Source organism: Balaenoptera borealis, assembly GCF_965194805.1.
Source record: "Balaenoptera borealis genome assembly, chromosome: 18".
NCBI classification, from domain to species: domain Eukaryota; kingdom Metazoa; phylum Chordata; class Mammalia; order Artiodactyla; family Balaenopteridae; genus Balaenoptera; species Balaenoptera borealis.
In genome coordinates, this window is record NC_138877.1 from 50,882,406 (window position 1) to 50,907,347 (window position 24,942).

At 38.1% G+C, this 24,942-nt stretch overlaps 1 protein-coding gene across 1 annotated transcript in view; it reads left to right on the forward strand.

The window, feature by feature from the left end:
* The window catches only part of SCEL (sciellin), a 189,926-nt gene that overhangs the window by 63,807 nt on the left and 101,177 nt on the right, over nucleotides 1–24,942 (forward strand). The window contains exons 4-8 of the mRNA XM_082365780.1: nucleotides 6,332–6,391; nucleotides 9,898–9,966; nucleotides 14,906–14,974; nucleotides 15,591–15,629; nucleotides 16,653–16,733. Coding sequence (XP_082221906.1) covers nucleotides 6,332–6,391; nucleotides 9,898–9,966; nucleotides 14,906–14,974; nucleotides 15,591–15,629; nucleotides 16,653–16,733 — 318 coding nt within the window. The remainder of the gene's footprint in view (nucleotides 1–6,331; nucleotides 6,392–9,897; nucleotides 9,967–14,905; nucleotides 14,975–15,590; nucleotides 15,630–16,652; nucleotides 16,734–24,942) is intronic.

The window sequence follows — 24,942 nt, forward strand, 5'->3', positions numbered from 1 at the left end:
GTTATTTTAAGGACCAGACAGAGCAAACTATATAATCTCATGGTTCAAAAATAGACTAAATCTGTGAAAAATCAACCTTCTTAACCACAAATATTGGTACTTATTTTCCTACATTTCATCAAGGGAAACTATCAAGACCAACAAGTGGAAAAATTTCAGATATAATGGGCTTAATTAAATTTAATAACTTTATTGGAGTATAATTGCTTTACAATGGTGTGTTAGTTTCTGCTGTATCACAAAGTGAATCAGCTATAAGTATACATATATCCCCATATCCCCTCCCTCTTGCATCTCCCTCCCACCCTCCCTATCCCGCCCCTCTAGGTGGTCACAAAGCACCACGCTAATCTCCCTATGCTATGCGGCTGCTTCCCACTAGCTATCTATTTTGCATTTGGTACTGTATATATGTCAGTGCCACTCTCTCACTTCGTCCCAGCTTACCCTTCCCCATCCCCATGTCCTCAAGTACGTTCTCTAGTAGGTCTGCGTCTTTATTCCCGTCCTGCCCATAGGTTCTTCATGACCTTTTTTTTTTTTTTTTAGATTCCATATGTATGTGTTAGGAAATGGTATATGTTTTTCTCTTTCTGATTTACTTCACTCTGTATGACTGACTCTAGGTCCATCCACCTCACTACCAATAACTCAATTTTGTTTCTTTTTAAGGCTGAGTAATATTCCATTGTATGTATGTGCCACATCTTCTTTATCCATTCATCTGTCAATGGACACTTAGGTTGCTTCCATGTCCTGCCTATTGTAAATAGAGCTGCAATGAACATTGTGGTACATGACTCTTTTTGAATTATGCTTTTCTCAGGGTATATGCCCAGTATGGGATTGCTGGGTCGTATGGTAGTTCTATTTTTAGTTTTTTAGGAACCTCCATACTGTTTTCCAGAGTGGCTGTATCAATTTACATTCCCACCAACAGTGCATGAGTGTGCCCTTTTCTCCACACCCTCTCCAGCATTTATTGTTTGTAGATTTTGTGATGATGCCCATTCTGACCGGTGTGAGGTGATAACACATTGTAGCTTTGATTTGCATTTCTCTAATGGTTAGTGATGTTGAACATCCTTTCATGTGTTTGTTGGCAATCTGTATATCTTCTCTGGAGAAATGTCTATTTAGGTCTTCTGTCCATTTTTGGATTAGGTTGTTTGCTTTTTTGATATTGAGCTGCATGAGCTGCTTGTAAATTTTGGAGATTAATCCTTTGTCAGTTGCTTCATTGGCAAATATTTTCTCCCATTCTGAGGGTTGTCTTTTCGTCTTGTTTATGGTTTCCTTTGCTGTGCAAAAGCTTCTAAGTTTCATTAGGTCCCATTTGTTTATTTTTGTTTTTATTTCCCTCTCTCTAGGATGTGGGTCAAAAATGATCTTGCTGTGATTTATGACATAGAGTGTTCTGCCTATGTTTTCTCTAAGAGTTTGATAGTGTCTGGTCTTACATTTAGGTCTCTAATCCATTTTGAGTTTATTTTTGTGTACAGTGTTAGGGAGTGTTCTAATTTCATTCTTTTACATGTAGCTGTCCAGTTTTCCCAGTCACTTATTGAAGAGGCTGTCTTTTCTCCATTGTATACTCTTGCCTCCTTTATCTAAAATAAAGTGACCATATGTGCATGGGTTTACCTCTGGGCTTTCTATCCTGTTCCATTGATCTATATTTCTGTTTTTGTGCCAGTACCATACTGTCTTGACTACTGTAGCTTTGTAGTATAGTCTGAGGTCAGGGAGCTTGATTCCTCCAGCTCCGTTTTCCTTTCTCAAGATTGCTTTGACTATTCATGGTCTTTTGTGTTTCCATACAAACTGTGAAATTTTTTGTTCTAGTTCTGTGAAAAATTCCAGTGGTAGTTTGATAGGGATTGCATTGAATCTGTAGATTGCTTTGGGTAGTAGAGTCGTTTTCACAATGTTGGCTCTTCCAGTCCAGAAACATGGTATATCTCTCCATCTGTTTGTATCATCTTTAATTTCTTTCATCAGTGTCTTATAGTTTTCTGCATACAGGTCTTTTGTCTCCTTAGGTAGGTTTATTCCTAGATATTTTATTTTTTTTGTTGCAATGGTAAATGGGAGTGTTTCCTTAATTTCTCTTTCAGATTTTTCATCATTAGTGTTTAGGAATGCAAAAGATTTGTTTGCATTAATTTTGTGTCCTGCTACTTTACCAAATTCATTGATTAGCTCTAGTAGTTTTCTTGTAGCATCTTTACGATTCTCTATGTGTAGTATGTAGTCTGCAAACAGTGGCAGTTTTACTTCTTTTCCAATTTGGATTCCTTTTATTTCTTTTTCTTCTCTGATTGCTGTGGCTAAAACTTCCAAAACTATGTTGAATAATAGTGGTGAGAGTGGGCAACCTTGTCTTGTTCCTGATCTTAGTGGAAATGGTTTCAGTTTTTCACCACTGAGAATGAAGTTGGCTGTGGGTTTGTCATATATGGCCTTTATTATGTTGAGGTAAGTTCCCTCTGTGCCTACTTTCTCGTTGGCTTTTATCATAAATGGATGTTGAATTTTGTCAAAAGCTTTTTCTGCCTCTATTGAGATGATCATATGGTTTTTATTCTTCAGTTTATTAATATTGTTTATCACATTGATTGATTTGCATATATTGAAGAATCCTTGCATTCCTGGGATAAACCCCACTTGATCATGGTATATGATCCTTTTAATGTGCTGTTGCATTCTGTTTGCTAGTATTTTGTTGAGGATTTTTGCATCTATGTTCATCAGTGATATTGACCTGTAGTTTTCTTTTTCTTGTGACATATTTGTCTGGTCTTGGTATCAGGGTGATGGTGGCCTCGTAGAATGAGTTTGGGAGTGTTCCTCCCTCTGCTATATATTGGAAGAGTTTGAGAAGGATTGGTGTTAGCTCTTCTCTAAGTGTTTGATAGAATTCGCCTGTGAACCCATCTGGTCCTGGGCTTTTGTTTGTTGGAAGATTTTTAACCACAGTTTCAATATCAGTGCTTGTGAATGGTCTGTTTATATATTCTATTTCTTCCTGGTTCAGTCTCGGAAGGTTGTGCTTTTCTAAGAATTTGTCCATTTCTTCCAGGTTGTCCATTTTTTTGGCATATAGTTGCTTGTAGTAATCTCTCATGATCCTTTGTATTTCTGCAGTGTCAGTTGTTCTCGTTTTTCATTTCTAATTCTGTTGATTTGAATCTTCTCCCTTTTTTTCTTGATGAGTCTGGCTAATGGTTTATCAATTTTGTTTATCTTTCAAAGAACCAGCTTTTAGTTTTATTGATCTTTGCTATTGTTTTCTTCATTTCTTTTTCATTTATTTCTGATCTGCTCTCTATGATTTCTTTCCTTCTGCTAACTTTGGGTTTGTTTTGTTCTTCTTTCTCTAATTGCTTTAGGTGTAAGGTTAGGTTGTTTATTTGAGATGTTTCTTGTTTCTTGAGGTAGGATTGTATTGCTATAAACATCCCTCTTACAACTCCTTATGCTGCATCCCATAGATTTTGGTTCGTTGTGTTTTCATTGTCATTTGTTTCAAGGTATTTTTTGTTTTCCTATTTGATTTCTTCAGTGATCTCTTGGTTATTTAGTAGTGTAGTGTTTAGCCTCCATGTGTTTGTATTTTTTACAGTTTTTTTCCTGTAAGTGATATCTAGTCTTATAGCATTGTGGTCAGAACCGATTTTGGATAGGATTTCAATTTTCTTAAATTTACCAAGGCTTGATTTGTGACCCAAGATATGATCTATCCTGGAAAATGATCCATGAGCACTTGAGAAGAAAGTGTATTCTGTTGTTTTTGGATGTAATGTCCTAAAAATATAAATTAAGTCCATCTTGTCTAATGTGTCATTTAAAGCTTGTGTTTCCTTATTTATTTTCATTTTGGATGATCTGTCCATTGGTGAAAGTGGGGTATTAAACTCCCCTACTATGATTGTGTTACTGTCAATTTCCCCTTTTATGGCTGTTAGCATTTGCATTATGTATTGAGGTGTTCCTATGTTGGGTGCATAAATATTTACAATTGTTATATCTTCTTGTTGGATTGATCCCTTGATCATTATGTAGTGTCCTTCTTTGTCTCTTGTAATAGTCTTTATTTTAAAGTCTCTTTTGCCTACTATGAGAATTGCTACTCCAGCTTTCTTTAGATTTCCATTTGCATGGAATATCTTTTTCCATGCCCTCACTTTCAGTTTGTATGTGTCCATAGGTCTGAATTGGGTCTCTTGTAGACAGCATATATACAGGTCTTGTTTTTGTATCCATTCAGCCAGTGTATGTCTTTTGGTTGGAGCATTTTATCCATTTACATTTAAGGTAATTATTGATATGTATGTTCCTATTACCATTTTCATAGTTGTTTTGGGTTTGTTATTGTAGGTCTTTTCCTCCTCTTGTGTTTCATGCCTAGAGAAGTTCCTTTAGTATTTGTTTTAAAGCTGGTTTGGTGGTGCTGAATTCTCTTAGCTTTTGCTTGTCTGTGAAGGTTTTAATTTCTCCATCGAATCTGAATGAGATCTGCTGGGTAGAGTAATCTTGTTTGTAGGTTTTTCCCTTTCATCACTTTAAATATGTCCTGCCACACCCTTCTGGGTTGCAGCGTTTCTGCTGAAAGATCAGCTGTTAACCTTATGGGGATTCTCTTGTATGTTATTTGTTGCTTTACCCTTTCTGCTTTTAATATTTTTTCTTTGTATTTAATTTTTGATAGTTTGATTAATATGTGTCTTGGTGTCTTTCTCCTAGGATTTATCCTGTATGGGACTCTCTGCACTTCCTGGACTTGATTAACTCTTTCCTTTCCCATATTAAGGAAGTTTTCAACTATAATCTCTTCAAATATTTTCTCAGTCCCTTTCTTTTTCTCTTCTTCTTCTGGGGCCTCTATAATTCAAATGTTGGTGCATTTAATGTTGTTCCAGAGGTCTCTGAGACTGTCCTCAAATCTTTTCATTCTTTTTTCTTTATTCTCCTCTGCAGTAGTTATTTCCACTATTTTATCTTCCAGGTCACTTATCCTTTCTTCTGCCTCATTTATTCTGCTATTGATTCCTTCTAGAGAATTTTAAATTTCATTTATTGTGTTGTTTGTCATTTTTTGTTTGCTCTTTAGTTCTTCTAGGTCCTTGTTAAACACTTGTTGTATTTTGTCCATTCTATTTCCAAGATTTTGGATCATCTTTACTATCATTACTCTGAAATCTTTTTCAGGTAGACTGTCTATTTCCTCTTTACTTGTTTGGTCTGATGGGTTTTTACCTTTCTCCTTCATCTGCTGCATATTTCTCTGTCTTCACATTTTGCTTAACTTACTGTTTTTGTGGTCTCCTTTTCACAGGCTGCAGGTTCGTAGTTCCTGTTGTTTTTGGTGTCTGCCCCCAGTGGGTAAGGTTGGTTCAGTGTGTTGTGTAGGCTTCCTGGTGCAGGGGACTGGTGCCTGTATTCTGATGGATGAGGCTGGCTCTTGTCCTTCTGGTGGACAGGACCATGTCTGGTGGTGTGTTTTGCGGTGTCTGTGACCTTATTATGATTTAGGCAGCCTCTCTGCTAATGGGTGGGGTTGTATTCCTGTCTTGCTAGTTGTTTGGTATGGGGTGTCCAGCACTGGAGCTTGGTGATCGTTGAGTGGAGCTGGGTCTTAGCGTTGAGATGGAGATCTCTTGGAGAACTCTTGCCAATTGATATTACGAGGGGCCGGGAGGTCTCTGGTGTACCAGTATCCTGAGGTCAGCTCTCCCGCTTCAGAGGCTCAGGCCTGACACCTGACCAGAACATCCCGACCCTGCTCGTGTTGGTCTCCTGCAGAGGTGGGGGGCACCTGTGGCTCACCATGGGGACAAGGACACTGACAGCAGAAGATCTGGGAAGCAGTCTTTGTCATGAGCCCTCCCAGAGTCCTCCAATAGCCCCACCAAAGATCCTGTAGCCTGGGCTTAATTAAATTTAAAACATGTTGAAAAAACGTTTGCCTTCCTGCAGAAAAGGACTTTTCTAATATATGCAAAGTAGATGGCTGCATGTTCCCACACTGCTGAAGAAAACCCAAAACCAAAAAACCAAATAAGAAACATTCATGCCATTGTTGAATCACATGGAAATGTCATGGGGTAAATTGGAATAATGATTGTTTGTACTGACAAACTTTTTTGTTTTCACCATGCTCTTTCAAGTGGTGACTGGTTAAAATAAATGCATAGTTGTGTTTTTATGCCCAAAGTAAAATGAATTAACCTTGCCAAACATTGTGAGCTCTTTCATGTCTGCCTTATGTAATGCTTACTAAATACTGTGATAACTTCTCATGTGACTTGATTTTGTTCTTTCTCTGCAGAGATGAAAATTATGCTAGGGTGGTACTTCATAGACGTAACTCCCATGATGCCTCGGACAGGTGGGTGTTTCAGATGAGTTACTCATTAGCAGAAACACAAAGACAGTCATTTTTGAAAGTAGACTTGTTCAAGACAGGCTGAATATTTGTGGCTAGCCTCAGGCTTTCCCTCACATTCTGGGCACGTGAATGAGAATCTGTGATATCATCAGGGGTATTTACAGGGCAAACTGTGCTTTTCCAGCTTTATGCTTCCAGAATACAGCTTGGAGGTGTAAAATAATCAATCCACTGCCTACCCTACCAAGGTGGCCCTCCTGACAGGAAAGGGAAAGGGCTCCCACAGAAACATAGGATATTTCTGAGCCTTAGAGAAAGGAACCCTAAAAGCAAAACAACAGCGAAGTTCACTTGCTTTATGGAACAGTACATTTCTTTTCAAAAACTCCTAGGCTTGTGGAAAACCACTAAATGATACTCAGTGGCAAATAGACTGACTAATGCAAATTAGTAGGAAAATTCAAACAAAACTCGCAAGCGCAATGATGTAAATAATCTAATATTGATGAAATAAATAGATAATATTCTTACTAAAGTACATTTACAGTCACACACATACAAACAACCACACCCATCAGAAGAACTTAACTATTTCTCAGACACAAGTTTTATCTGGTCCAGTAGCCAGTGTCTTCCACCAAGACATACTTAGTGATTGTCTTTCATGGTGGGGACTTTAAAAAGTTAAGTAGACACTTTAAATATGTCTATTTTGGAATTTTTATCTGTGAATTTTTCTGAACCGTTTAAAAATTGTTCATAATTTTGATGTGTTCTCAGGGTCCTGAGTTTACCCCCCTCTACACAAAGTATCTGATTGGTTTTTGGGTTTCCAGCCTTAGCTCATCCAATTGACTGTTCTGTGATTTGGCAGGCTCTCTCCATGCCCTCTCCTTGGTCTTCATGATTTTGAAGCTTACATCCTTGTTCTCTGTTGGCCCTCAACTCACCAAACAAAGGGAACCTAATCATCTGAATCCAGGCACCAGTGAAAAATGCCCCCTCCATTTTATTTGCCTTTCTCTGCAACTATTAAAGAACAAACATGCTTGTTGTGAAGTGTGACCAGGCAAACTAAGCTTCGTGCTCTTTGTGTGTTTCAGAATAACGGGACCTTAATGCCGTCTATGCTTACTTTATATTTTAAACTCTATTGGTTACCTGAACCCTTCCTGTTACTGGACAGCATTTTGGCTAAAGCACATCGAGCCTTTATCCTAAGTAACAAAAATCTGCAAGCCTGAGACATTTCCCCTTTGACCCCTTGACTTGCGTCTCAAATGACATCTTCCTAAAAGGTAGTGTAGGTTATTTTTCTCCTTGCATTTGCTCAAATGGATGCCCATGTGACACTTTTCTACCCTTTTGCAGAGGCTGTATCCACTTTGATGTTCACCCAATACCACGTTGGAGCACCTACTGTGTGCTGACATTGTGCCAGGTGCTGGGAACACAAAGATACATAAGACACCAGCCTTGACCTTAAGGAACTCTGACATTTCATGGAAACAGATGAATACATAAGCACAAATACTCAAATTTACCGTGGAAAGTGCTTGTGGAAGTGTGTGCCAGTGCTATGGGAAGAAGTGGAGGGAGTGGCTAACTTTGCCTGAATGAGTGGGAGACCTCACTGAGGAAGTGGTCGTTAAGAGGCGCTTCCAGCAGAAGCAATAATATGTCCAAGAGTTCCACACGAGCAGAGACTGAAAATACAGGAAAAGGAAAATAAATAATAGTCTCATCACCCTAGAAAACAAGCTTCCTAGCGTGCACAAACTAGGACATTTTACTGTCCTTCCTCTGCCTGATCATTAAAACATGTCACATGAGGCAGAAGGCAAAAATAGTACCTGTGGAGATGCCCTATGTGAGCCAGTCACTATTCTAAAGTCTGGGGACAAAACAAAATCCCTGCTTTCCTAGAACTTGCTTCCTGGTTGAAGGTGGAGGAGGGAGAGACTGAAAATAAACAAACCCAATATAATATGTCATGTGGTGATAAGTGCCTGGAAGAATAAAGCCACTAATGAGACATAAAACAATAACATCTGCAAAAGGGGCTGTTTTCTGGAAGGGGGTCACATGGCCCTGCAGCACCTATCTGCACTCATGTATTACACCTGCTGGTGAACCACACTATGATTTCACTCTAAGTTTCTTTAAAAATGTGGGGAATTGCATTAGGCTTTTTTTTAACCTTATTCTTGCTTTAACCGACACTATTCCTTCTACCTCTGTTTGTTCATGTCTATTTATCCTCCAAGATCCAGCTCGACCTGCACCTCATCCAGAAAGCCTTCTGTGATCCCCACCTCTACAAATAAGCTTTCTCAGCTTCAAACTTCCTTGCACTTGACCTGAACCTTTTCTACGACATTGACCTCTTGTTGCACTTGGATATATGTCTGATTTGTCCCTCTAGCTCTGTGTGTGTAGGGTTTATAGATAATTCATTCTCAACTCCCTCACAGTCATCAGCACAGTATATCGTTTACCTCCAAATATTTGCTTAATAAAGATATACTACATCAAGTTAAAAATTACATGTTAAATAGTATACTGTTTTAGTATTTTTTCTGATTCAGTATGTTTGATCTGTCAGCTTCAAGTGATGCTTTGAAATGCAAACTGTAAATCATGGTATAATTCTCCAAAGAGCTTGCTTTCCCTGTATCACAGGGTTATATAAAGCATTAAACAGACTTTTTTTTTTTGCTGATTGATCAGTCTGATCAAGATATCTCCACTGCTTTGATGATCATCGTTCCTACTATTGGGCCTTCTATCTTCTTTTCCCTTATTTTCTTGTCTTCTCCCCACTCCCTTTTTTTCCCTACTTATCTGTCCGCCTTAACTCTCTGCCTCTGTCTCTCCTCTCCCTTCTTCTCCCGGTCTCCCCTCTCTTCTCCTGTCCTTCCCATCCATCCTTTCTCTATTCCCCCACTGTCTTCTTTTCATTTCTTTCCAGTGCCTCCTGTTTCTCTCTTTTCCTTTTTTTCTTCTCTCTCCCTCCCTCTTTTCTGCCAGCAAGGTCTCTTCTCTCAACCCTGTCCACGGTGCTGAACTTATAATAAAGCAACTTGTATGTAGCTGTTGTGCTGGCTTATGGCTCTGCTGAAACTCTGCAAACAAAATATAGCTGATTATAAGGGACTGAGTTCCTATTACGTAAAAATCAACAACATTGAAAACACTACATATTAGTTATTCACCATTTTTCATGTTGTGTTGCTTGTTTTACATATCCTTATCACCAATTTGAATGTGTTACATTTTAATTAGAATAATTGGACCTAGAGAAGAATTCTTTTATTAGCATGGGGAATTGGGTTTGCTATATTTCATCCTAGCCAAGTCAAAGCCTGGGAAGATTTCGGTACTCCAAATCTGTAACATGTACATCTCCTACCCGAATAGGACAAAATTTTACCAAATCCATGATAAGTTTTATAAACTATTTTTTGTAATTTATTTGATCTTTCTATAATTATTTTTTGCTACAGGAAAACAAACGAGAGGGATGAGCCAAAAGCCACAATCAGTTGGTACAGATCTGATGGCACTTTGGACAGGTAAGGTGTTTTGAACCACGCAAGCGGGATGCGTTACATATGTTAAATCCAGTTTCTTATAAAACATGAGACATTTAAATGTTTACCAAAGTAAGTTTTGAACCATGATATTTTATCTCCAGGGACAGAAGGACTATAAAGATTGAATTATCTTCTTCTTCAAAACTCACAAAATCTTGACCTGATATGCCATTTTCCTAAAATCTTGCTAGTAGTAGATCAATAGGAAAAATTCGGAAGAAACTGGTTTGAATATAGGTGGAGTGGGCACTGCATGTGGTCTGTTCAGCTTTAAATGGAGAATATAGTTTTTTTGTGTGTGAGTAGCCAGTTCTTGTTCTAACTTTGGTCTTTCCATCCCAGAGGCAGAGAAACAGCAGTTTCTGTATAATTACATTATGGAGAGACTGTACATTTTAATAATACCGTAGTTTTGATCTGCTCTAGGATAAAGACATTAGCTCTTTACTTTAGAAAGTGAAACTACTCTTTCGGCAGTGGAGTCACCATATGGCTATGGAATGAGTCATTGTGTTATGCCTGTTATTGGCTCAGTCAGACAGAGGGAAAAGAAGGGCTCATCCCTATATAGAAAATTGAGGAATATCTATTCAAGTTGAAGTGTAAATGCTACAAGTCACATTTTAATTTTATATTTGGTAGAGGTGCTTATTATGCATAAGTAAAGAACAAAGTTAACATGTTATTTGGAATCTAGACATAGTGAATACCTGAGGCCATTTATAGTTGCAGCCACTCCCTGTAGCTAAAGATGTGCTGCTTTTGGTGACAAACATGCCACCCACTACAACTGAAGCACATATGCTGAAACTTATGGCATCTAATAGATTCTATATTCACACCATGCCTGTGCCAATTAATACAGCAAATGCATGCACTTCTGCATTCTTCATAGCTTTTTAAAAAAAATAATTTAATTGATTTATTTAAATCCAACAAAATTAATAGTCTCTACTTTTTGAAAGATACTGTTAAGAGATAAAAATCAAACCAAAGACAAGGAGAAAATATTTGCAAATCATATATATGATTAAGAAAAACCACACTTGTATCCAGAGTTTATAAAGAACTCTGCAAATAAGAGAGAAGCACTTCTAAACGGCAGAGTAAGGACCTCCAAAAATCCACTCCTCCAGAAAAGTATTAACACTGGAAAAAACTGTCAAAATCAACTTTTTCAGAACTCTGGAAATTAACCAAAGGCTTGAAACAATTTGCTAAGTGTTTATTCAAGAAAAAGAGTTGGCTGTCAGTAAGAACGGCAAGAATTGCCACATTTTAAAGCTTCCTATTCACCTATTCCTCTCCCCAGCTCCATGGGAGCCTTGAAAACCAGCAGTCTTGGAACAACAGTAGTTCTTCATAGCTTTTTAAGTCAATCTCCTGAATAGCAGACAATCAGCCCTGGTATCCCTGAGGAGGTGACTTCTCTCTTGTAATTAACAACCTTGACAAAAATCAGTTTGTGAGAGGAGTCATAGTACCTCTGCCCATTCACCTTGGCCTTGCAGGCTGTCCTATTACACTGCTAATTGAGGATGGAAACCCTACTTCTAGGAATGTATTTGCAAGTGAGATAATTATGTCTCAAGAAAGGTAAATATGTGGGAGACCTAAGGCTTTGTAGGCTGTGTGTCTGAAAGCTTTTTCAGGCCAGTCAAGATAGAGCCTTGGAACTTAGCGATACACTAGACCAGGCCTCACAGGCAAGCTAATTGAGTCATTCTCAGCCTCAGTGACAAATTAGAATTTCCTAGAGAGCTTTTTAACTCTGCTGATAACTTGGTCCCACTAGCTCTCATCCCCCAAATTCTAATTTAATTAGCCTGAGGTAGGACTCGGACATTTTTTAAAGCTTAGGAAGTGATTCTGATGTGCAGCCAAAATTCAGAGCCACCAACCTAGCCCAAACCTTCATTTTGTAAACTAGAAAATGAGGCCAGAGATTCCCTGCTTTATTTACACAGAGGTTTAACGGCGCGTGTTTGGAAGAAGTATCCTGTCAGCTCCTTCCACAGGTAGTGTCTGTCTCCCAAGAGTGAGCTACATCTCTGTAAGTGTGGAAACAGATGTGAGGGAGAGAACACAGGAGTCAGTAAAGAAAGGCAAGTCCTCATAACAGGAGTCAGACTCCTATCATGCAGGCCACTCCAAGTGCAAGAGGTGAAATAATTTGGGGAGGTAGATGATCAAATGTATCAGGTGTGTGAGGATGTGTGCCATTTCAATACTAACGCATATAATAAATGAGTAGGAGAAAAGTACTCACTTTACATTTGAAGAGTTCCCTTTTAAAATATACATCTGTTGGTAAAAATATGAAGTGTTCTAAAGAAATATAAGTAAATAATTGTGTACATGCATACACTATGGCGCAAACCCTGAAGGTGGTTTCTTGACTAATTTGGAAAACCTAGGTTAAGGAGCCCTCTAGTGTTCCGTTATGGAAGTGTAACTTTTCCTTTGGTTGTTTGGATCCTGCTGCTAGTTATATTGTTTAGGTATTTCCTGTCTCTAAGACTGACTCCTATTAATCTCATATCACAACTTGGCAGAAAATTAGTTTCTAAGAGAAGTACAAAGTTAATCTCCCTAAGTAATAAGAAATTGATGAATGCATTGGAATGATGGTTTAGAGTTCTCTCCAATATTGTTTATACACTGATTCCCCTAGTGGAGTGAAAGAGATAGTGGAGGTGAAAAATAACAACTGAAGAAAGACATGTTGATCATGAGTGTTGGAACAATTACACTACAGAACCAGGTGTATGACATTGGGGCCTACTGGGAAGACTTTGGAGATAGACTACTTCCTGGCTGTGTGGCCAAGAGAAAGCCACCCACCTTCTCTGAGACTCCATTTCTTCATCTATAAAGCGAAAATAATTACACCTACCTTGTAGGGATGTTCTGAAGAGTAGAGGAAATTGTATAAGATGAGTGGCAAAGAGTAGTAAGTAGCTATTTTTATTATTACATGCAGTATTGCCCACATAGATCAACACAGTAGAATTTTTATTAACTTCATTTAATTGTAACCTCAGAACTCTCCTTTATTTAAACCTTGAAGGTGTTTGAAATTAACGCTCTGTTTTCTTTAGACAGATTGTCATTTTCCCTGTACCAGAGTAGCAGTTTCCCAAGATTATTTTTATTTTATATGAGGATCTCACAGACAGCTGTAAATGTTGAGTAGTTTCCACAGAACATTTAAGGTTTAGGATTACCTGACATCTTATGGTATTCACAGTGGTTTACTGCAGAGCCCTTTAAATATAAACACATCAGAGGTTCAGTAGCAATTAGTGCAGGGAATATACTTATAGTCTTTGGCCTAATGATCACCTGAGAGATCATCATGAGTTTTTAATACTTGGATTCATTCTGTACAAGTTAATACCTGTATTGTGAACAGTCTATTGAGAATATGGAGCTCTGGAGGATTCCAACCTTTCTTCCTTTTTACATTCAAGAATTATCAGTTTGTGGCATTACATGCCATAAACAGAAACTATTTGGGGTTGACTCGTAGAATTTTAACGATTAGAGTTATTTACCCAATGTTTTAGTTACACATGTCAAAGTGACATCTAGGAATTGAAATCATTTTAAAGCTATGACAATTAAGCTATATTTTTCTATCATGATTTTTTTTTTTAGAACAAGGCAAGGTTAGTGTCCTTCTTCCCAGGAACAGTTTATAAAGCCCTGTACTAAAGTGGATGATAAAAGTGAAAGTTTAGAGAAAGTTATAGTAGACCCATAGTATGGGATCAACAGAAGAATCTTGCTGATCTTTTGTTTTCTGGAGCCTAATTTTGCCACATCCTAGCTTTGTGCAAGCCTGCAGAATGCTCCAGAAGACAGCCCCACATCTCAGGAAGAGCTTTCCTATCTGGTGTGTTCTTCCTGGCGGGAAGGGACAGAACAGGGGTTGCAGTTGTGAGATCCCACCACTGGCATGCAGACTACAGGATTCCTAATTTGTCTTATGACCCAAAGGACAGACAAACACACCTTTTCCAGAACTACCTTCCTGTGGAGACCTGAGTTTAGAGGGTTTAAAACCTCTGATGGTCCGCAGGGCCTATTAACAAAATGTGTTAGTCAGTGTAAACAACTTTGCCCGGGTAGAGCAACTCTTGTAACAAGTTCCTTCTCCTGCCTCCAAATCTTGGTCCGTTAGCCCAATAGAAGATTACTGCTCACTCTCCTCAGATTGGCTGGAAAATTAGGGGATGACCCTGTTCCCTGGAATGACTCAGGGACCTAGGTTCTTTCCTAGGTTTTAATGCTGCCATCTTCAACCCATGGGCGTCAAAGCCATAGCAGATGGGGAAGAAAGAGCATGGAGGATCACACAAGAGGTTTTATGATGGGTTTGGGAGTCATGAATAATATTTCTGCCCACATTTTTTAGTTTAGAACACAATCATATGGTCCCAACTTAATTGTAATGAAGATTGGGAAAGATTGTCTTCCTGTGTGCTCAGAAGGAAAATAGAGTTTGACAGGCATATAGCATTGTCTATGCCACAAAACATTTTTTAAAAATTGCTTAAGTTTTCCATTGGTTCCTTTTAGCGACATAGGAAGTACTGTCATTGGCTAGATATATTATTAAACAATAATGAATATGAAATAGTTAATGAGTTAAATGTTCAAATGAGTCAGAAAGGCTAGTTGAAAAACATAAACTTTAAAAGTTGCAAACTGTATCAAAATTGCCTCATAAATAGATTTTGTTGTAAGTAGCTATTTTTTTAATTGCAAAATTTTCTAACATGTAACACCTGAAAAGCAATTGTTTTTACCAGAGAAAGTTTCTGTTGTGAAGTGATTATAGCATGAACGAGGTCTGAAGGGAGTTTAATAATCTATATGTTCATCCAGACTTTTGTCTTATTTCTTTATAAAGGACCTCAGACAGAAATGATGCTGCTAAAACATATAAGGCCAATACCCTGGATAACCGACTAACCAATAGGTACCAGTATCTACTAACTCTGGGAAAGGTTCAAGTAATACAATATTTTTCTAAGCATTACTTATTTACTTGCTATTAAGTAAGATTCTTCAATCCTGCTTGCTATCTTTCTGTAAATTCTCATCCTCTATTTTTTTTTCACACAAATAATTCTGGCATAAAAACGTTACTCCTGCTCACGGTTAAAGAAAAATAAAATCTTACTTCTGGCTTCAAAGTCAAGAGAGTTCATTGCTTCAGGCCATCATTCTTACCGCATTTATGTTTCTGTTTAAGTTATCCTGGTGGCAAGATTATGAAATACATGTAAACATCAATTTGACATTCCTATTGTTAAAGAAAATTACTCAACCCAGCAAACAAAAACACGGGGCTTAAAAGATAATGAATTTTCTAAAGAAAAAAAAAATTTCTTTTGGAATCTAATACACAAAAGGTAAAAAAATCATGAAATCAACTTTTCAAATTTATTCAAATACTGATGCTTTCTCTTTCTTTCTCGCAAATAATGTTAACTTTTAATAATAATAACTCTAAATTCATGGACAATTGCAAATTGATGCAAGAATTCATTCTTTGTTGCTGCTCAAACTTTGCCTTCTTTTTTTCTTACCAGAAACACGTCCACGTTTCGATCACCAGAAGAGACAAAGTTGTATGTACTTTTCTAACTGACATTACATTTTAAGAATAAAGTGTATTTCTTCCTATGTGTCCAAGAAAAATCAGGATATACTGCCCTCAGACCAAAGTTTCATTGTAGTTCAGCTATGCCCCCATAGCTTTGGCAGAGTTGAATAGTAGAAATATTGAAATGCTCCACAAAATTTCAAGTGTTTTCTGTCTGGACTTTTACACAGAAGGACTTCTCCTCTAACCGAACACCAAAGCTTAAGTCATTCTTTTTCTTCTTTTCTTTTTTTAAAATCCAGAACCTTTTAATTTTTTCCCTATTCCTATGGCAACTCTTTCTTCTTGCACATTTCACTTTCTCCCAAAACACCCATCGTATCTACAATACAACTTAGTCATGAAATCATGGCTTTGCTAACAATCTATGTAGACAAAATACATTTTCCCTGTACTAACAGTGGTTATAAACTACCAAACTAGGTAGATTTTTGAAAACTTAGTTAGTTTTTAAATTTGTATTTACAAATAAAGTAATTTTCACACTGGACTGAACCTCCAGTAGTTGAAAAAGGCCTGAGTGACTTCCATTTTTTTTTGAGGGTCTGCATATATTAATAAATGCTAAATAGAGATTTAAAACGGTGTGATTTTTAAATGTTTTCTTAAACAAACTAATGCTTTTAATGCAAAAAATTGCAATATGATTCTGTTAGTCACAACATATACAGGATCAAAAAATATATGTAGGAATCCATAGGACATTGGAATTGATTGGTCTGGGTTTCAGACACACCATGTCATATAATGAATGACTTCTTCATTCAGTTCCTTCGGTTTTAATTATTTGGATGATAGCCTGGCAATTTGTAAAATGGTAAACTAAGGAAGAACTTTTTCTGTTGTTGCTCTTTCATGCTCAAGTGAAATATTTTGTGATGGATTCAGAGCAGGTGGGAATACGAGTAGATTATAAGACCTTTCAAAGTTGCGGTAGAGTGGAAAAGTGTCAGGAATGTGATCATTGTTTGTTCTTGTGATGAAACAGGCAACCTGGAGGTCTGTTCAGTGCAAATGCCACCAACACCCCAGCTTCCAACTCTGCTACTACTCCTGTAAAGAAAAAAAGGTATGATGGGCTCGTTGGGACTACCTCTTGCTGCAGTTCCGTAAGGGATTATTCTTTATTAATTTCTGAACCAAATCATCCACCAAGGCCCCCAGGCAGCGTCCAGAAGTTGCTCTACCCTTCCTCATTATTCCCTCCTCCCCTTCCCAGGGATCCAGTGCCTACTGGTGACTCCTGTCCTCAAACCTCAGTCCTTTCCCTACCACCCACCATCTCCCTTTCAAATATGCCAGCTTTTTTCCCCCGATTTTATTGAGAAATAACTGACATACAACACTGTGTATGTTTAAGGTGTACAGTGTGATGGTTTGATTTACACATATTGTGAAGTGATCACCCCAATAGGTTTAACTGATATCCACCTATCATCTCATATAACATCCTTATGTCAATAAAAAGAAAAGAAAAAAATTCTCCTTTTGATGAGAACTCTTAGGATCTATCCTCTTAACAACTTTCCTATATATCATACAGGAGTGTTAACTATAGTCATCATGTTATACTTTACATCCCTAGAACTTATTTATCTTATAACTCCATTGTCCTTTGTTGAATGATATTTTAAATGGATATAAAATAAATGGGTCTAAAGGGCAAAAAACCCAAAAAGGTAAGTTTGTACCTTTTGCCCACCTTCCTCCAATCCACCTGATTCCCCTGCCTCTGGTGACCACAAATCTGATCTCTTTTTCAAGTATGCTGTCTTAGGGTCTTGAATAACTAGGTAATGTTTTGATGACGGAGCTCAGATATTAAAGGGCAAGCTACTTCATGTAATACATTTTAACAGAGTGCTACTACAGGGAGTTCCTGCCCTGTGTGTCATAACTGCAGTGTGGCCACGTGTCACCATGCTCCTGAAACCAGCCTGCGTCTTGGATGCCTCCGCTGCTCTGTGCATTGTGCTACTTCCAAGTACAGAGTCAAAGGCCACGTCTTGAGGCCTCAGTCTGTGTTCTTGTGGTCATTCCTCTTTCAGCTTCCCCTGCGTGGCCTCCCATTTTTGCCTGTGCTAATAAGTTCCACTTATCTAGTAGGCATGGAGGAGGAGCTAGACCTTTGGTGGTGCAATATTCTTCATGTGACAAAATGTGATGGTGGAAGTGAGTTTTGCATGTTGAAGAGAACACTGTGCCGGTGAATCACGATGCAGATGGAAAACAAGCATTCCTGAACCTCAGTGCTTTTGAAATTTTCTTATTTTCTTTGCCTGCTCCTAGGACTATGCTTGGTATAGGGTAGCTGCTCAGTGTTTGTTGATGGGCTGTCTGACGGTCATGGTGCTGCTATAGTCCTCCTGGAGAGAAATGACTGATTCTCTCTATTTTCTCCTGCAGTCGGAATTTTGGTTGCATCTACAGTCTCAGAAACTACGATCACCTTTCTCTTAGACCCAAATTTCATATCCCCGCCCCACCCGATTCTTTGTCTGTTGAGAAAGGTTGGAAGGGAAACTTAAGGTCAGTTAGTTCAATCTCCTACCCAGTGCAAGAATCTTTCCTCTGACAGGTTAGGCATAATTCAGGACCACTGAAGCCAGCAATATGACTCTCACTTTTGTGATATGCCTTGACTAGCTCTCAGGGATTGCAATGAGCTGAAATCTGCTTTGATTTACTCCCATCCCACCTTAGTTCAGTCCTGTGATGCCTCAGAGAATAGATCAGCTTCAAGAATTTAAAGGACTCTCCTGTCCTTATCCCTTACTTTCCTTCTCTAGGCTATATTACTCTCCTCTGAACAGCTTCATTTTTGATCCTTAACTTAGTCTTTTTGACAGAGTCCTTAGCTATCTCTACCAATTAAAATTATGTCCTGGTAATGTGAAGACATCTTTCTAATTGGATATATATGTGTGTGTATATATATATACACACACACACACACACACACACACATATATATATATATGCATCTATATAAAATTGAGGTTAGCATTGCTGTTCATTTATATTTTCAATATTCTTACTTGTCAGAGTGTCCTATCATACAGTTTTTCTTTAAAACCGTATTTTGAGTAGAGCATAAGATTGTTGTTATTTTTATTATGAAATGTTTCAGAAATGCAGAAAAATAAAGACAAAGAGAGGTGTTTTGATGATAAGCAACCATGAAGTTACCATCTAGATTCAACAAAAGTTATTATTTTCCAGATTTCCTTCAGACTTTTTTTTTTTAACATCTTTATTGGAGTATAATTGCTTTACAATGGTGTGTTTGTTTCTGCTTTATAACAAAGTGAATCAGCTATACATATACATATATCCCCATATCTCTTCCCTCTTGCGTCTCCCTCCTTCCCACCCTCCCTATCCCACCCCTCTAGGTGGTCACAAAGCACCGAGCTGATCTCCCTGTGCTATGCGGCTGCTTCCCACTAGCTATCGGTTTTACACTGGGTAGTGTATACATGTCCATGCCACTTTCTCACTTTGTCCCAGCTTACCCTTCCCCCTCCCCATGTCCTCAAGTCCATTCTCTAGTAGGTCTGCGTCTTTATTCCCGTCCTGTCCATAGGTTCTTCATGACCATCTTTTTTTTTGATTCCATATATATGTGTTAGCATATGGTATATATTTTTGTCTTTCTGACTTAACTTCACTCTGTATGACTGACTCTAGGTCCATCCACCTCACTACAAATAACTCAATTTTGTTTCTTTTTATGGCTGAGTAATACTCCATTGTATATATGTGCCACATCTTCTTTATCCATTCATCTGTCGATGGACACTTAGGTTGCTTCCATGTCCTGGCTATTGTAAATAGAGCTGCAATGAACATTGTGGTACATGATTCTTTTTGAATTATGGTTTTCTCAGGGTATATGCCCAGTAGTGGGATTGCTGGGTCATATGGTAGTTCTATTTTTAGTTTTTTAAGGAACCTCCATACTGTTCTCATAGTGGCTGTATCAATTTACATTCTCACCAACAGTGCAAGAGGGTTCCCTTTTCTCCACACCCTCTCCAGCATGTATTGTTTGTACATTTTTTGATGATGGCCATTCTGACTGGTGTGAGATGATATCTCATTGTAGTTTTGATTTGCATTTCTCTAATGATTAATGATGTTGAGCATTCTTTCATGTGTTTGTTGGCAATCTGTATATCTTCTCTGGAGAAATGTCTATTTAGGTCTTCTGCCCATTTTTGGATTTGGTTGTTTTTTTGATGTTGAGTTGCATGAGCTGCTTGTAAATTTTGGATATTAATCCTTTGTCAGTTGCTTCATTGGCAAATATTTTCTCCCATTCTGAGGGTTGTCTTTTGGTCTTGTTTATGGTTTCCTTTGCTGTGCGAAAGCTTTTAAGTTTCATTAGGTCCCATTTGTTTATTTTTGTTTTAATTTCCATTTCTCTAGGAGGTGGGTCAAGAAGGATCTTGCTGTGATTTATGTCATAAAGTGTCTGCCTATGTTTTCCTCTAAGAGTTTTATAGTGTCTGGCCTTACATTTAGGTCTTTATTCCATTTTGAGTTTATTTTTGTGTATGGTGTTAAGGAGTGTTCTAATTGCATTCTTTTACATGTAGCTGTCCAGTTTTCCCAGCACCACTTATTGAAGAGGCTGTCTTTTCTCCATTGTGTATTCTTGCCTCCTTTACCAAAAATTAGGTGACCATATGTGCGTGGGTTTATCTCTGGGCTTTCTATCTGGTTCCATTGATTTATATTTCTGTTCTTGTGCTGGTACCGTACTGTCTTGATTACTGTAGCTTTGTAGTATAGCTGAAGTTCAGGAGCCTGATTCCTCCAGCTCCGTTTTTCTTTCTCAAGGTTGCTTTGACTATTCGGAGTCTTTTGTGTTTCCATACAAATTGTGAAATTTTTTGTTCTAGGTTTGTTCTAGGTCTGAAAAATGCCATTGGTAGTTTGATAGGGATTGCATTGAATCTGTAGATTGCTTTGGGTAGTAGAGTCATTTTCACAATGTTGATTCTTCCAGTTCAGAAACATGGTATATCTCTCCATCTGTTTGTATCATCTTTAATTTCTTTCATCAGTGTCTTATAGTTTTCTGCATACAGGTCTTTTGTCTCCTTAGGTAGGTTTATTCCTAGGTATTTTATTCTTTTTGTTGCAATGGTAAATGGGAGTGTTTCCTTAATTTCACTTTCAGATTTTTCATCATTAGTGTATAGGAATGCAAGAGATTTGTGTGCATTAACTTTGTATCCTGCTACTTTACCAAATTCATTGATTAGCTCTAATAGTTTTCTTGTAGCATCTTTAGGATTCTCTATGTATAGTATCATGTCATCTGCAAACAGTGACTGCTTTACTTCTTCTTTTCTGATATGGGTTCCTTTTATTTCTTTGTCTTCTCTGATTGCTGTGGCTAACACTTCCAAAACTATGTTGAATAATAGTGGTGAGAGTGGGCAACCTTGTCTTGTTCCTGATCTTAGTGGAAATACTTTCAGTTTTTTACCATTGAGGAGGTGTTGGCTGTGAGTTTCTCATATATGACCTTTATTATGTTGAGGTAAGTTCCCTCTATGCCTACTTTCTGGAGGGTTTTTATCATAAATGGGTGTTGAATTTTGTCAGAAGCTTTTTCTGCCTCTATTGAGATGATCATATGGTTTTTATTCTGCAGTTTATTAATATTGTTTATCACATTGATTGATTTGCATATATTGAAGAATCCTTGCATTCCTGGGATAAACCCCACTTGATCATGGTGTATGATCCTTTTAATGTGCTATTGCGTTCTGTTTGCGAGTATTTTGTTGAGGATTTTTGCATCCATGTTCCTCAGTGATACTGACCTGTAGTTTTCTTTCTTTGCGACATCTTTGTGTTGTTTTGGTATCAGGGTGATGGTGGCCTCGTAGAATGAGTTTAGGAATGTTCCTCCCTCTGCTATATTTTGGAAGAGTTTGAGAAGGATAGGTGTTAGCTCTTCTGTAAATGTTTGATAGAATTCTCCTGTGAAGCCATCTGGTCCTGGGCTTTTGTTTGTTGGAAGATTTTTAATCAGTTTCAATTTCAGTGCTTGTGACTGGTCTGTTTATATATTCTATTTCTTCCTGGTTCAGTCTTGGAAGGTTGTGCTTTTCTAAGAATTTGTCCATTTCTTCCAGGTTGTCCATTTTATTGGCATATAGTTGCTTGTAGTAATCTCTCATGATCCTTTGTATTTCTGCAGTGTCAGTTGTTACTTCTCCTTTTTCATGTCTAATTCTGTTGATTTGAGTCTTCTCCCTTTTTTTCTTGATGAGTGTGGCTAATAGGTTATCAATTTTGTTTATCTTCTCAAAGAACCAGCTTTTAGTTTTATTGATCTTTGCTACTGTTTCCTTCATTTCTTTTTCATTTTTTTCTCATCTGATCTTTATGATTTCTTTCCTTCTGCTAACTTTGGGGATTTTTGGTCTTCTTTCTCTAATTGCTTTAAGTGTACAGTTAGGTTGTTTATTTGAGAAGTTTCTTAAGGTAGGATTGTATTGCTATAAACTTCCTTCTTAGAACTGCTTTTGCTGCATCCCATAGGTTTTGGGTCGCTGTGTTTTCATTGTCATTTGTTTCTAGGTATTTTTTGATATCCTCTTTGATTTCTTCAGTGATCTTGGTTATTTAGTAGTGTAGTGTTTAGCCTCCATGTGTTTGTATTTTTTACAGATTTGTTCCTGTAACTGATATCTAGTCTCACAACATTGTGGTCGGAAAAGATAATTGATACGATTTCAATTTTCTTAAATTTGCCAAGGCTTGATTTGTGACCCAAGATATGATCTATCCTGGAGAATGTTCCATGAGCACTTGAGAAGAAATTGTATTCTGTTGTATTTGGATGGATTGTCCTATAAATAACAATTAAGTCCATCTTGTCTAATGTGTCATTTAAAGCTTGTGTTTCCTTATTTATTTTCATTTTGGATGATCTGTCCATTGGTGAAAGTGGGGTGTTAAGTCCCCTACTATGATTGTGTTACTGTCGATTTCTCCTTTTATGACTGTTAGCATTTGCCTTATGTATTGAGGTGCTCCTATGTTGGGTGCCTAAATATTTACAGTCGTTATATCTTCTTCTTGGATCGATCCCTTGATCATTATGTAGTGTCCTTCTTTGTCTCTTGTAATAGTCTTTATTTTAAAGTCTATTTTGTCTGATATGAGAATTGCTACTCCAGCTTTCTTTTGATTTCCATTTGCATGGAATATCTTTTTCCATCCCCTCACTTTCAGTCTGTATGTGTCCCTAAGTTTGAAGTGGGTCTCTTGTAGACAGCATATATACTGGTCTTGTTTTTGTATCCATTCAGCCAGTGTATGTCTTTTGGCTGGAGCATTTAAACCATTTACATTTAAGGTAATTATCGATATGTATGTTCCTATTACCATTTTCTTAATTGTTTTTGGTTTTTATTGTAGGTAAAAATTTTCCTTCTCTTGTGTTTCTTGCCTGAAGAAGTTCCTTTAGCATTTGTTGTAAAGCTGGTTTGGTGGTGCTGAATTCTCTTAACTTTTGCTTGTCTGCAAAGCTTTTAATTTCTCTGTGGAATCTGAATGAGATCCTTGCTGTGTAGGGTAATCTTGGTTCTTCCCTTTCATCACTTTAAATATGTCCTGCCACACCCTTCTGGCTTGCAGATTTTCTGCTGAAAGATCAGCTGTTAACCTTATGGGGATTCTCTTGTATGTTATTTGTTGTTTTTCCCTTGCTGCTTTTAATATTTTTTCTTTGTATTTAATTTTTGGTAATTTGATTAATATGTGTCTTGGCATGTTTCTCCTTGGATTTATCCTGTATGGGACTCTCTGTGCTTCCTGGACTTGATTAACTCTTTCCTTTCCCATATTAAGGAAGTTTTCAACTATAATCTCTTCAAATATTTTCTCAGTCCCTTTCTTTTTCTCTTCTTCTTCTGGGACCCCTATAATTCCAATGTTGGTTCATTTAATATTGTCCCAGAAGTCTCTGAGACTGTCCTCAATTCTTTTCATTCTTTTTTCTTTATTCTGCTCTGCAGTAGTTATTTCCACTATTTTATCTTCCAGGTCACTTATCCGTTCTTCTGCCTCAGTTATTCTGCTATTGATTCCTTCTAGAGAATTTTTAATTTCATTTATTATGTTGTTCATCATTGTTTGTTTCCTCTTTGGTTCTTCTAGGTCCTTGTTAAACGTTTCTTGTATTTTCTCCATTCTATTTCCAAGATTTTGGATCATCTTTACTATCATTATTCTGAATTCTTTTTCAGGTGGACTGCCTATTTCCTCTTCATTTGTTTGGTGTGGTGGGTTTTTACCTTACTCCTTCATCTGCTGTGTGCTTCTCTGTCTTCTTATTTTGCTTAACTTACTGTGTTTGGGGTCTCCTTTTCACAGGCTGCAGGTTCGTAGTTCCCATTGTTTTTCATGTCTGCCCCAAGTGGCTAAGGTTGGTTCAGTGGGTTGTGTAGGTTTCCTGTTGGAGGGGACTAGTGCCTGTGGTCTGGTGGATGAGGCTGGATCTTGTCTTTCTGGTGGGCAGGTCCGCATCTGGTGTTGTGTTTTGGGGTGTCTGTGACCTTATTATGATTTTAGGCAGCCTCTCTGCTAATGGATGGGGTTGTGTTCCTGTCTTGCTAGTTGTTTGGCATGGGGTGTCCAGCACTGTAGCTTGCTGGTCGTTGAGTGGAGCTGGGTCTTGGTGTTGAGATGGAGATTTATGGGAGATTTTCACTTTTTGATATTACATGGAGCTGGGGGGGGGTCTCTGGTGGACCAGTGTCCTGAAGTTGGCTCTCCCACCTCAGAGGCACAGACCTGACACCCATTTGGAGCACCAAGACCCTGTCATCCACATGGCAAAAGAGAAAAAGGGAAAAAAATATATATATATCGTTGCTCCCAAAGTTCACCATCTCAATTTGGGATGATTCGTTGTCTATTCAGGTATTCCACAGTTGCAGGGTACATCAAGTTGATTGTGGATATTTAATCCACTGCTCCTGAGGCTGCTGGGAGAGATTTCCCTTTCTCTTCTTTGTTCGCACAGCTCCTGGGGTTCAGCTTTGGATTTCAGCCCGCTCCTGCGTGTAGGTCGCCTGAGGGTACCTGTTCCCTACTCAGAGAGGACGGGGTTAAAGTAGCATCTGATTAGGGGGCTCTGGCTCACTCAGGCTGGGGGGAGGGAGAGGTACAGAATACGGAGAAAGCCTGCGTGGCAGAGGCCGGTGTGACACTGCACCAGCCTGAGGCGCACCGTGTGTTCTCCTGGG